The following is a 13,190-nucleotide window of genomic DNA, read 5'->3' on the forward strand; positions in this document are numbered from 1 at the left end:
TGTTATTTTATGATTCTTTTATTTCTCTGCCTAATGCAATCCAATTTTCCCCAAAGCAACTGGTGTAAACAGAAAAGTTTGCAGTTTAAAAATATGGGGTTTAGTAGACCAAAATCCTAAAGGTCACTCATGCATTTCTGATATCTAAAGATAAGAGAAGCATTTGCAGATAAGCAGGAGACCTGATTTTTATTCATTAATTGGCCAACTGTCCTTGGAGAAAACAATCCTGCAGGGTCTCAGTTGACAGCTCGGTGAATGGGGTTAGACAGATGACCTCCTACAGGCTTTTCGGTTACTTTAAACGTTAAAGTCAAGATAAAACATGCTGGGTCAATTAAGACAGATGAGCCCTCCAAAGAATATTTGAAAACTTTATTTTCTCAAATGAGCACCAACACAGATTGGAAATATGACAGAAACAATGCACTTTTCTCTAATACTGAATCACTATGTACAAATACAGGAAAAGGTGAAGACAAATTATTTGAAAATAATTATCTTTGTTATTGAAGCAAAGTGACCTGAAAAATGCCACAAAAAAAAAATAGGGAATATAATAAAACCCAAACCCAACAAATACAGTTTGTAAACACAAGCATAGACAGATTCTGTATTGAAAGATCGTCTCTGCAGGTTGGAAAAGGGAACCGACTCTCACTTTCACCAAAATGTTACATAAAAATATACAGGCAGATTAAATTTGGTAATGGGAATAGCTTGTTTCTTCTTGGCTTTACCTTTCACTGCTGGCAGATTTCATGACCGTATTTTGCTTAAGAAAATTAAACATCTCTTTCCTCTACCTTGACCACTAGCGTGTTTTCTCATTCGAGGCAGACTCTGTTAAAATATGTAACTTGATTGCATTCAAGATTTGATTTCCCAGCCTCTTCCTGAACCTGAGGCAATCTGAACTTAAAATAAAACTGTTTTACCTACAAGGTATGTGAATTATTTTACTGATGTCCTTTCAACCCAAACCAGTTAATGATGTGGCTTCCACAAGTGGAAACCTGGGGTATGTAAGGAGTACACTCACATCTCAGAAATACACAGATTTGACTCTGCTTAATCTTCACAAACAGATTTCCTTTACGATCTGTGAAAGTTGAGCACACAAAGAAAAAGGAGCAAACTGGCAATAGCTCCATGCTCAGAAAAACAAAATCCTCATGGTTTGTGCTATTGGTCCACTCGAAACAAGACCAGCCGAGAGAAAGAGAAGAAAGCCTTATGTGCCCAAGGTGTAAACTGTATAGTGTCCTCAGTAAAGAAGAAAACAGGAGGCACAACACAAAGTGCTTTACACACACACGTACGCACAAAAATTAAAAACAAGATTCCAAATTGTTGGAAATTCTTCCAACAAGAGGAATCGCTAATTTGTTACTAAATCTGATTTTATTTATTTTATTTTCTAGTCAATATTGGTGCAAGAAAATATTTCAGTTCTCAACCTGGTAATGCACTGCAGAGTCTGTTCCATCAGGGAAAAAAAAATGCAGAGAGGCATTGCCTTATTGCCTCTGTCCAGACTAAAGGGATACAGATTTTTTTTTTTTTTTTTAGGAAGACTATATTGGTGATCACTGTTTCCCTTAAAATATACTTCAAGAAATGCAGAATAAACCATAGAATTTAAAAATGAAAATAAAAAGTGCTCTCAGGGGATCTGAGAAAACAGCACCAAATATATTATTTAAAAAATTAAATATTATTTACAAAAGAATATTTCACAAGCAACTTTTTTAATATATATATATATATATCCACTTGAAGATATTTTTATAAAGGGGACACCTCTTTTTCACACACTGACCCACCAGTAAAGATTTGCTCATCCTATCTCCATGGTCTTGCTGTCATTGGAGTGGGGGCAGCATTCTATCAGGCCCAGTTGACATTCTGTGGGCATCAAGTCTGGCTGTATTTGATTCATGTCAAATCAACCCATCAGCAGCCTAAGGTTAGCATTCGGGGATCTGGGTGTAATCCAGGGCCACTGAGGCCACATGACCTAAGACAGCACAGGGAAGATGGACCTAGAGAGTCTGCCAGCCGGACTTCAGTTGCACATGAAGGCAGCTGCTGGTTGAGGTATAGAACGTCATGCCTTTCCCTTTCTTGCTTCTCCTTTTCCCCCTGCCCTCCTCCCTGCATCCTGCCTAGGTTTTACCATCCAACTCCAATTCCCTGAACCTGTCAGGGGTGAATAGATGAGGTCTTTGGTTATACTCTGAGTCAATAATTTGGTGAAGAAATTAAAGAATGAACTGACTGAGGCCATGAGTTGATGTGTCTTCATCACTCAGCTGCGGTCAATCCAATACTGCTAGACGTTAGGTAGACAAGCCATGAATGGAGCTAAAGTTATAAGAAGCACTTTTGGTTTCATTGACACAAAGGGAAAGCCTAATGAGTTGTTTTCTTTTTCCCCTGTAGTTGTGGAAAAACCAACATTCTACTCAGATCTTTTGCACCAAGTATGGTGCCACGCACCCATTGGATGCTCAATCGGTTAACTGGAAAAAAAAAAAAAAAAAAAACACAAACCAAAAACTAGAACCTGGGTCTAACTGAAGCCTGTTCTGATCCATGCGGCAGTCAGAGGCCTCATCCCCAAGGAAGAACAGTGGCACATTGGTCTCCTCTGCCCCTCGAAAATTTTAGGGCACCCCGTGTCTGGTTTCTCTGTCACCACACTCAATTTTTAGTCTCAAAGACAAAACACCTACCTGTGTTTAACCCCCATTTTCTTTCTATGGAAAGGAGCATCAACAGCCAGGACATTCCCTGAGCTAAGGTGCTAATCAAAATCTCTAAGTGACAGCCACTACTTCGGGGCAGACAGAAAGGGGGATCTATGATTTTTGTGCCAGCAAGCCAGCTTAGGAATGTGAAAGTTGAAAATGCTTTTTTATTGAGATCTTGGCCCTGGAAGCCAGAAGAACTCTTTCTCTGGGTGCAGAAATGAAAAGCTTCTTCTGAACCTCAGTCTGATTTTTAGTAATGTGGGGAGAACTTAATCTTCCAGGGTTGCTGAAGTACCAGAAGATGTGGGTAAAAAGCCTTTGGGAATAAGATTCAATTTCTAAGAATCCTTTTGTGTTAAAGAAGCGGTCTATTGCTAAACCTAGAGCCACCTGGCTTCCTGTCAGTCCTGCTGTCCATCACCTCCAGGGCAGGACCACACCTAGCTCAGGTCCCCTTTATGCAATCAGTGCACAGAGACATGAAAAGGCATTTCTACCATGATCTACTCCCTATGAAAATTCAAATTCTGGAAATGTCCCGGGTTGGCTGCTTAAATCTTGATTCAATTTTACAGATTGTTGCTTCTACAAACTCACTCTTTTGTGACTTTACAGTGAATTTTCCTACAGAATCAGCCTACTTAGAGAAGGAGATGCTGAGAATTACCTAATATAACCTGCACATACCTTAATAATTACATTTTCGGTCTAAGCCATAAAATTAACTCAGTTAAATGAGTTTCGGTTATGCACCGTGGACTGGCTGAACTGTTGGTATAATACACTTCACATTGTTGGTTAACTGTAACAAACTCTTCTCTCTCATGAGCTTTATTAAGGATTTGTTCTCCGCTTCCCTAATATAATGAACTTTGGTTTTGGGAGATGGGAGGCAGGGGCTAATATTGGAATTTTTAACTTGATGTTTGACAATCATATCTAAGCCCTCCCTACTGCTGGACCACTCTGACAATTTCTCTCCACACAACGCATTCAAATCCAAGAATAGCTAGGGGTATGAGGAATCTACTGGCCAGGTTACCTCTAAGCTCAAAGCCTTGGGACTTTGTTTTCCACACTCTACAATGATAGAACTGGAGAAAAACACCCAAAACTATGTACAAAGAATTGCTGATCTCTCTGAAGCCATTGCATACCAAAGGGGAAGATGCACTAACCTGTAACGGTTCAACTCTAAACTATTCCCAGCATTGTCCCACCCCGCCCCCTTCTTTGCCATAATGCTCTTATTAGGGGTCAGGAAAAAAAAGGTTAGACAATCAGAATTGCTAGCTGGTTCTACTTTTTATTTTTTCTGGCCCAATATCTGAGCCATCTCTACAGGAGCTCCCAAACTACAGTCCCCTTTGTTCCCTGTCGTCCTCAATTACTGATTTTAATTGGTTGGTGGCCAAGGTCTTTGGGATGTTTGGATCTTGCACCCATTACAAATACCCCCCTCCTCTCACCTACAGTGGCTGAAGAGGTGAAGATGACCAGAAGGAGCAGTGAAGCATCAGAGTTATCAAAACCACCTGGGCTTTTCATTCTCTCTTTTCAGGACACTCCCAACTCAACCCAGGAGAACCAGTCCCCTGCCCCCACTAGAGTTAGGACCAGTTCTTGCGCTCACATGCTAACCTGGCACAGTTGGTGTCAGGAACAGAAACTTCCGATCAGAGAGAAATGCAGTCATGAGGTATTTTTTTTTTCTCTTTGTCCTTTGAGACAAGTCGATTATTTCAAGCCTAAGTTACCAGGACTCCAGGAGCAGCACAATTTTGTTCCTACCTCTCACGTCCCATCCCCTGCCCACCCCCGGGATCCTCAAAGGCTCCCCCTTTCCCTCTTCCGCACACCCCTGTGCTGTGCCACTGCTCTCCTGACAAGAGGCCATCGGGCAGCGCTTACATGGGCCCTAGGGCCCTTATCAAGGTGGGCTGCTGCCATGAGGTCAAGCATCTGTTCCTTTTGTTGTTTTGTTTTCAGCCAACACGAGAACAGAGAGAGAAGCCAGGATCAACTCACAAACAGATACAAAGCAAAGAGACAGAGAGACAGCAATTTAGAGGCCGGTCACCAGAAAGGCGGCGTCAGGGTGGGAGAATGCCCCAGATGGCAAGGCCCCTAAATGGATGGAACCAAGTGTTCAGTCACTCTCTCACGCTTGGGTAGAATGTTCGGTTGGATGGTGTTCATGTAGACACTGGGTTAGGTGGATACCCTCCGATCAGTCCCAGCCATTGTCCTTGATCATGTGTGCTAGTTCAATGATGTATTTGCCTTCTTTATACTTCTGGCTGCTTTCAAAGGCATGTTCCTAGGAGACAGAAAGGAAACGACACCAAATGACCAAAGACAAATAGGTGACTTCTGTAGCACAGGAGCAAAGGCAGGCCAATGATAGGGATCAGGACCAGCTTTGCCCAGCCTGAGAGAATTCCTACCACTCGAACATGCTACGTCCTCTTCACTGAGCTCCAGCGCTGAGGCAGCACCAAGACTTTCTCAATATTTACAACAGAGTTTAAACACTTTGCAATTTAAATATTCTAAAAATTTTCTCAATATTTACAACAGAATTTCTTCAGGATCTCTGCTTTTAAGTCTTTGCCCAAATGTCACCATCTTAGTAAGGTCTTTCCTATTCTACTTTAAATAGCATGACTTCCACCCCAGAACTCCCTTTCCCCTCTCTACCTGCTTCATTCTTCTCCACAACATTTATTTTCAAATACACAGTACAAGCTGCATATCTGTTCTACATATCGTCTTTCACTACTAAGACAAATTTCATGACAGGCAGAAGTTTCCATTCATTTTGTTCACTTCATAGAGGACTGCCTGCCACTTAATAGGTCTTCAATAAATAACTGTTAAGTGAATGTGTGTCTGTGTGCGGGTGGGCACATGCACATGCACATGTAAAATCAGGGGAACTTGGTTTCTGACGTTGACCAGAAATGTGCTCTGTGGATGTATCCATGAAGTTTCTATGTCATAATCCTCAACTGTACTTTATTACACCTAGAGAAAAAACACTCAGGGAGAGAAAGTATTGTGAGGCCAAATAGGTCTCTTTTTTATTTATCTTGCTATTTCTATGTCAAGTGTATTAAGTCTGTTTTTCCTTCACTGCCTTTCTCCAGGGAGATCAGAGCTACGTGAACTCCAGGCTGAAGAACCTGGCAGCCCTCAAGCCCCACCCAGCTGCCAGGCCTCCAGAGAGAAAACTCAATATAAATCACCTGATAGATTACCATCCTAAATTTATAACGCTGTGTGTGGGCTTGCAGGCTAAGAAGCCCCATAGAAAAAGAGCCCTGCATAGGTATAGGCTCAAACGGATATTGTATTCCCAGGCATAGAGGTATAAAAACATCTGGTGTATTATATGAAAAACACAGGTCAGGGGCACCTGGGTGGCTCAGTGGTTCAGCGTCTGCCTTCAGCTCAGGGCATGATCCTGGGGTCCTGGGATGGGTCCTGCATTGGGCTCCCTATAGGAAGTCTGCATCTCCCTCTGCCTAGGTCTCTGCCTCCCTCTCTCTGTCTCTCACGAGTAAAGAAATAAAATCTTAAAACACACACACAAACAAACATGTATTATCACAGTCATTAGATGGCTGAGTCCAATGTGCAGAAGCAGTGGACAACAACTCTTTTTCGGAGTCTTCCAACTTAGTAACTCAACCCTACTGGCCATAGGTTCTGGGAGGCATTTGTATGAACTGTATCTTCTGTTCCCAAGCTCCAGAGGTTTGGGTCTCGGGACAAGAGTTCAGAGTTGAGTCTTGTGTTGAGAGACAAATCATTCCACAAAGCGGAGAGGGGAAAGGGGAGAGGCGAGGGGAAGGGCACTGAGAGAGAATGTGCAAACACATCACACACACACACAAGAGCTGTGGACTCAGCAGTAATTTCCCTGACACTTCATTATTCCTCAGCTCAGTGTGTGTGTGTGTGTGTGTGTGTGTTGTGTGATGTGTACACAACAAAGGAATGTGGTTCGAGAATAAGACCTATTGTTCTGTGGCAGTGTGCTCAGGATAGGGGGGGAGGTAAATAAAAAGAAAACTAGGAAAGTAAGAGTATATCTGTATTAAACAAGCAAAAAAGCCAAAAGAAAAAAAAATTCAACAGCCCCCAAGCCACTTGAAAAATGTCATTAACTGGACTCTAGTGGACAGAACACTAGATCTAGAGTCTACAGAAACACCCCAGACTGAAGCCTGCTTTTGCTTCCTGGCACCAGAAGCATCACTTAACCACTTTTGTTTACAATTGCAACTTTCCATTTACAAAACTGGGATAATTAAAAGTACTTCACAGGATTACTGTGAAGGTCTGAAGAAATAATGGAATGAAGGATTGGAGTCCTGACCTGGGACATGAGAGGTAATCAATAAATATTTGGGGAGATGGATGTTTCTCTACTGTCGTGTACATATCAGTATGCTTGTCAAGCTGTTTTATCTGTTTACCTGTAGCTTTCCTCCCTGATAACATGACTGTAAACACCCAACTAAGGGCAAGTATTAGATCTCATTTACTTTTGTATCCAACACAAAGGCTTTTAATAAACCTGAGTCAAAGGAGTGATTCATTTTTACCTCAAGGAGCAAAACCAATAAATTCACATTTATCTTCTATCTGTAATCCTGTACATCTTCATTGGAACAAGATGACCAAGAAGTTGGAAGAACAGGAGGAGAACATTTCTGAATAATCAAACCCAGAACTGTGGCCCCCAGATCACCTGGGGTCGGGGGGCACTGGCCATACAGAGGAAACAGAATATCAAAGGATAGTTTTTCCCACTAGAAGCAATCAAGGCATCCATAGGGATCTGTGACCATCTTGGCATCATGAAACATGCCATCTAGGTAGATGAATATCTCAAAGTAGATGTGAAAGATGGAATCTAAAGGCAATGCTGCTCCATTGCAGACTCCACCTATGGTAGTTATGTTTTGCATGTTTTTAACTTTGGTTAAACGGAATCATGTTTTTATGCTGGGCTTTTTTATTCAGCATCATTTTTATTGAAATAGACTTCATATTTTTAGAGCAGTTTTAGGTTCACAGAAAAAAAAGAGCAGAAGGCAAGGTTTCCCCTGTACTCCCTGCTCCCACATAACGCACAGCCTCCCCCATTACCGGAGTTCTGCAGAGTGGTGTGTTTGTCACAATCAACAAGCCTACACTGACACATCATTATCACTCGGCAGGCAGTTTTGACTACTCCTCCAGGCTCTTCCGAAGCTAACTAACAGCTAACTAACCACAGGTCATATGAGCCAGCCCCACACTCACCCTGTACAACTGACAGGACATGGAATTTGTGGCATTTACATGGAAGAAATTGTCCTCCCAGAGACCGGAAGACTCATTTTCCAATATTCTCACAATGACGGGCAGGATAAAGCCCGTGAAAATATCTGCCCGTCATAAATATATCTGCCAATAACAACAACAAAAGTTTGTTTTCACTGAACATCCATACCTCATCTCACCCTAGCAAAGAACTGCTCACTCCAGGTGTCAAGAAGAGGTTAAAATTATTTGTTGAGTTAAAGAGCAAAGGAATGAACATCCAATACGGAGAGTCCAGCCATGACTGTATCTAACAGTGGACATTAATATGTTTGATGATGCCTAGCACAGGGCCTAGGACCTGAGAGATGTTCCGGGGACATTTACTGGAGCAAAGAGCATGGGCTCTGCAGTTAGGCTCCTGGACGTCTCTGTCCTGGTTTGGCCAGACAACAGCTAGATAAGATTGGAAATACGATTAACCCCACTTAGCCTCAGTTTCCTCATCCATAAAATAGGGATTAAAATATGACCTAACCTCTTAGGGACCCTGTGAAGAGTAAATAAGATAATATATGCCTGGAACACAGTAGGCTATCAGGAAATATTATGTGCTATTATTGTTATTAATTAAGCTGAAAAGCAGATGTGTGTATCTGTCTGTTTCAGGGGCAACTCTGAAGGAATGAGTAGGAGAAAAAGGAAGAATGAGTATGGCAGTCAGGAGTGTGCCAGGAAGTGCTCTTTGGGTTCAACTGCCTGTTCTTGAACTAAGATAATCGCACAGGGCCAGAAGAAGCCAGTGGAAGAAAGCAATCCTCTAGCAGAAGGCTCTCTCAACTACTGCCTTCACAGCCCTCTTGCCACCAACCAGACTCCTTAGTACTCACATATTTCCAGCCCAGAGTGGTTTTGCAGTTTTCACAGTAAATGTCTGCAACTGCATGGAGTCCTGTTAGCAACACTCGCTCTTCTGCAGGCCCGCAGCCCACATTAACTCTGTGCCAAGGGACAGAGAGAACGGGTAGTTAGTCACACACTCATCATTGGTCTTTCAAGCTGAGCTTGCAGTGAGAAAATAACTGAGCATGGATGCCACAAGGGAAGCCAACACTGAGAAGGGCGTTGTTTATGACCAAAAGTGTTAACAGCCCCTAAAAAAGGCAGCTACATGGAAACATCTCCATTGAAATGCATTTGAGACCTGCAAATTCTGATTCAGTGAGTCTACTGATAAACAGTCTTTATGGTTTGAAATTTTCCTTGGAATGTTTCTGATTGATGCTCCCCATCTTGTGAGCTAAGGGGACTAAGTGACGGCTACACTGTAAAGACCACAACCATGAGCTTACTGAGGACTGGATGCAGCTGAAAATGTCAAACATGACATTGGCACAGGCGTGCCCTAATTACAAGGATGAACAAGCCCTGTATCGTATCAAGCTGAACATGCTAGATTGCCACTCTCACAGTTCATCATACTTGTGTGAACTTCACCTTCCTTTTCCAGGTTACAGGCACCCAGGGATGCTCCCAGCAGTGATGCAGAGCCCTATCGGGCTACAACTGCAGTGGGGGAGGGGAGGCTTCTCACTAACCAGGACTTTCCTCCAGTCTCCGCTCCTGCAGCAGAGCTCCAGGTCTTTGGTTTGACCTCCTCTCTTCCCTGATGACTCATCTCATACCTGGTTCTGAAGCCTCCTGATGAGGCTCTCGGAAGCACTTCAACTTCTTCCCTATGAGTCTATAGCCCTCTGATGTCCCTACTGTGGGTAGTAAATGTATTATTTTTAGCCAAAGATTCAGCAAAAAAAAAAAAAAAATCCCTAAAGATAATCGACTACCTACCGTGGAGAGCAATGCTTTGCAGCGTTTTTATTGGCGCCGAGGGGACAGGGTCCATTGTTTAATTATCACTGACTGCTGCTTTTCCCCCCACTTGACAAGACTTGCACCAAATCATGGGTGTACCATTCAGAGATACTCACACTGAGTTAAAGAGGTATGCTCGTCCTTGACTTCCTTGGAACGACTGAAATGCAAGAAAACAAATCAATAGTTAGATATCCATTTCACCCACCCATTCAAGAAACCAGCCCCAAATCACAACAATCATGACCTTCCAGGATTGACACAGTAAAAAAAAAAAAAAAAAAGGGACTCAGCCATTTAACAGTCCAGCTGGTAGATAGCATGGGAGAGGACAGGAGGGCAGGATAAACAGAGTTACAGAGTTTAGGCCAGCCCACATGTGGACTGTTTTCTCCAGCCCAGGTGAGAAGATACAAAAACCAAAGTCCACAATATCATTGAAAACTTCTTCCCTCCTGACACCATCTGTTTTACTAATCCACCCAAGATCATCCACATTGGCCTTTGCTGGACCCACTTGATCTCAGGCATCTGTGTGGCCACAGCTTTCCTCGAGTTGGTTGGGGAAATCAGTGTGAGCACCTTTGCTCGTCCTCTTGGTCCAACCCTGCAGAAGATGGCACAAATTCCCCAAGGAAAAAAGATAAACCACCACACCTATGCTTCTCGCTTCTTGTAGATCCTAACTGCCATATCAGTAACAATCCTAAATGGAAGGACAGGAGCTCTCCTTTTGAAGCATAAGCAACTTGATCTTGAGATCACAGGAATGCTCATTAAGCAGCAATCCCATTTTAAATTCTAGCTTAAATATGAGCTGCTTTCTTCCGGCTGAAGGGTGGCAGGTAACAGGAGAAAGGTGAGCCAGTGCTTGCCATGCAGTTTGGCATCTACTTCCATTAACATGGGCCCTCGCTGTGTTTTCCTCCTCTGGTTACACTGAAATGTCTGGCTGACATGAGCTATCCATGTTCTGTACTGCTGCCTGAATTTTTAATGTGGTCTGACAATCACAATCATACTCTGAATCAAACATCCTAGTCTCCTCTAAAAACCCACTCTAAAAATAAACAAATAAATTAGGGACTCTCTCATGACCTCTATTATTTAGTGGCTGGAGAAATCCAGTGGTGACTGGTTAACAGATGACCAGAGGGTAGGAGAGAACCAAACAGGACACAGATCACTGCACCCCAGACAGCCATTGTCAGAAATACAGGACTTTAGGGATCAGTGCTGCCAGCCAGAAAGAAAGGCAAAATTCTTGACTTGTGGAAAAACTGCTTTTGGGGCAGCTGGATTGTTGGTTACCTCCAACATACAAATGCACCAAAGACCTTTGCTCCCAGGTATAGCTGTAAGAAGCAAGCAGATGTTCCCCAGCTGCTGCTCAGACCTAAACCAGCTTGTTTCCTTTGGCTTTTGAAACATTCCTGAGGAACATAAGAACTCTCAGACTAGAGCTAAGCATGAATATGAGTGTCCCAGCCTCAAAAGCCTGGAGGTCTGTGCCAAGTGTTTGGCAGAGACAGTGTCCCTGTGATACAGACCAGAGATCTGGACAACCTGTTAGTTCAAGCCTGGAGCACAAATGCACCCAGGCACTGCCATGAAAGCAAAAGCTCCATGGTCTGGCCCCAACCTCTGCCATCTCTTCTCTTGCTATAGTGTCCTTTGCTCTAATCAGGACAAACCACATGCAATTCCTGGAACTTGCATTTCACCAATTTGCCACTGATGTTCCCCCAGATGGGGAGGCTCATCCACCTGACCAATGCTAGGCCTCGGCTCAGCTTCCTCTTTCCTAGGTCTTCCTTGACCTCCCCCAGAAAAGGCACCCACTGGCACTCATGTTCTCGACTCCTCCTGTTCCCCATTTGTTCTTCTTTCTTAGCACTTAACACATACTGGATCTAAGTTATAGGTTTATTTTCTAACTCCCTTACTCAATGGTGAGCTCCCAGAAAGTGTGGGCCAAGTCCTCACTCTCTCTGACCCCCTCGCACAGAGCCCATGAATCTGGCATCTGTAGGCATTTAGTAAATATTTATTCCAGATGTGAACTGCCTCTTATTTCTTTTTCTTTCTTTAAGTGGCTTTACTGGTGTATAACTGATGTAATAAACTCTACATATTTGAAGTGCATTATTTGTATCTACCTGTGAAAACATCACCACAATCATGATTATCACCCCTGAAAGTCTCCTCCTGTCCCTCCTCCATCTTATAGCCTTCCCTCATTTCCTTTCCACTCACCCAAAGGCAGCCACTGCTGTCACTATCACTTGTATTTTCTGCTTTTTAATAAATGAAATCACACAGTATGTAGTGCTTTTTGTCTGGCTTCTCTCACATGGCATAATTCTTTCAAGATTCAACACAGATGAATTTTGTATTTTATCAAAAGCTCATTCCCTGAGGTGCCTGAGTGGCAATCAGTTAAGCTTCCGACTCTTGGTTTCAACTCAGATCATGATCTTTGGGTCATGAGATTGAGTCCTGCATTGGTCTCTGCACTGGGCTTTGTGCTCAGCTGGGAGTCTGCTTGAGGATTCTCTCCCTTTCTCTCCTTTCCTCTCTCCCTCTCCCCTTGCTCATTCTCTTTCTCTCCCTCCCTCTCTCTCTCTCAAATGAATAAATTATTAAAAAACAGGATATTCAAACAGTAGGATCCTTGCAATTTTTTGTATAGGATAGCACACCACAAAGAAGTTCATTTACATCAAAGTACTTAAAAATGTACAGAAGTTAAATTTTTTCTTTTGCAAAAAGATGAGCATTCCAAAGTATTTGGCCTTTGCTGTAAAAGGGAGCTGACAGTAGTATGGTACTCTTATTCTGCAATATTTTCCAAAGAATAAGCCCACTAAATCTCCCTTCAAAGTAAAGGTGACGTTTTAACAGGGAATGAGAATATAACTTTTTTTCAAAAGGAACTTGGGCTATGGAGAGAACTGGTATCTAGCAATGTGTTCATTTTATATGATCTTTGTAGTTTGGAATGGATAGGACTGTATAAAAAAATGACTTAAGATGAATGAGAGAAGAAAATGCAGGTGGAAATCTGTTAGAAAAGATTTCTTAGATCCTGTCCCAGAAACAATTTATAAAAGAAAAAGACTGCTAACGTGAACTTAATCAAAATTTCAAGATTTTTCTCTGAAAAACAAAGAGAAAAGGTAAGCCAGAGACTGGGAGAAAATATCTGGAAATCACATATATAACAAAGCACTTGTACCTGAAATA

The 13,190-nt window shown here is 42.5% G+C and overlaps 1 protein-coding gene across 5 annotated transcripts in view; it reads right to left on the reverse strand.

Annotated features, from left to right (window-relative positions):
* Nucleotides 1-360: 360 nt before the first annotated feature.
* The window catches only part of YPEL2 (yippee like 2), a 63,148-nt gene continuing 50,318 nt past the window's right edge, over nucleotides 361-13,190 (reverse strand). For all 5 annotated transcript variants that reach the window (XM_077852443.1, XM_077852446.1, XM_077852444.1 and 2 more), the window contains 3 exons: nucleotides 10,061-10,104; nucleotides 8,963-9,071; nucleotides 361-5,076 (listed from right to left, as the gene is read on the reverse strand). In XM_077852443.1, coding sequence (XP_077708569.1) covers nucleotides 4,987-5,076; nucleotides 8,963-9,071; nucleotides 10,061-10,104 — 243 coding nt within the window. In that variant the 3' untranslated portion in view covers nucleotides 361-4,986. The remainder of the gene's footprint in view (nucleotides 5,077-8,962; nucleotides 9,072-10,060; nucleotides 10,105-13,190) is intronic.

Source organism: Canis aureus, chromosome 16 (assembly GCF_053574225.1).
Source record: "Canis aureus isolate CA01 chromosome 16, VMU_Caureus_v.1.0, whole genome shotgun sequence".
Lineage (NCBI taxonomy): Eukaryota > Metazoa > Chordata > Mammalia > Carnivora > Canidae > Canis > Canis aureus.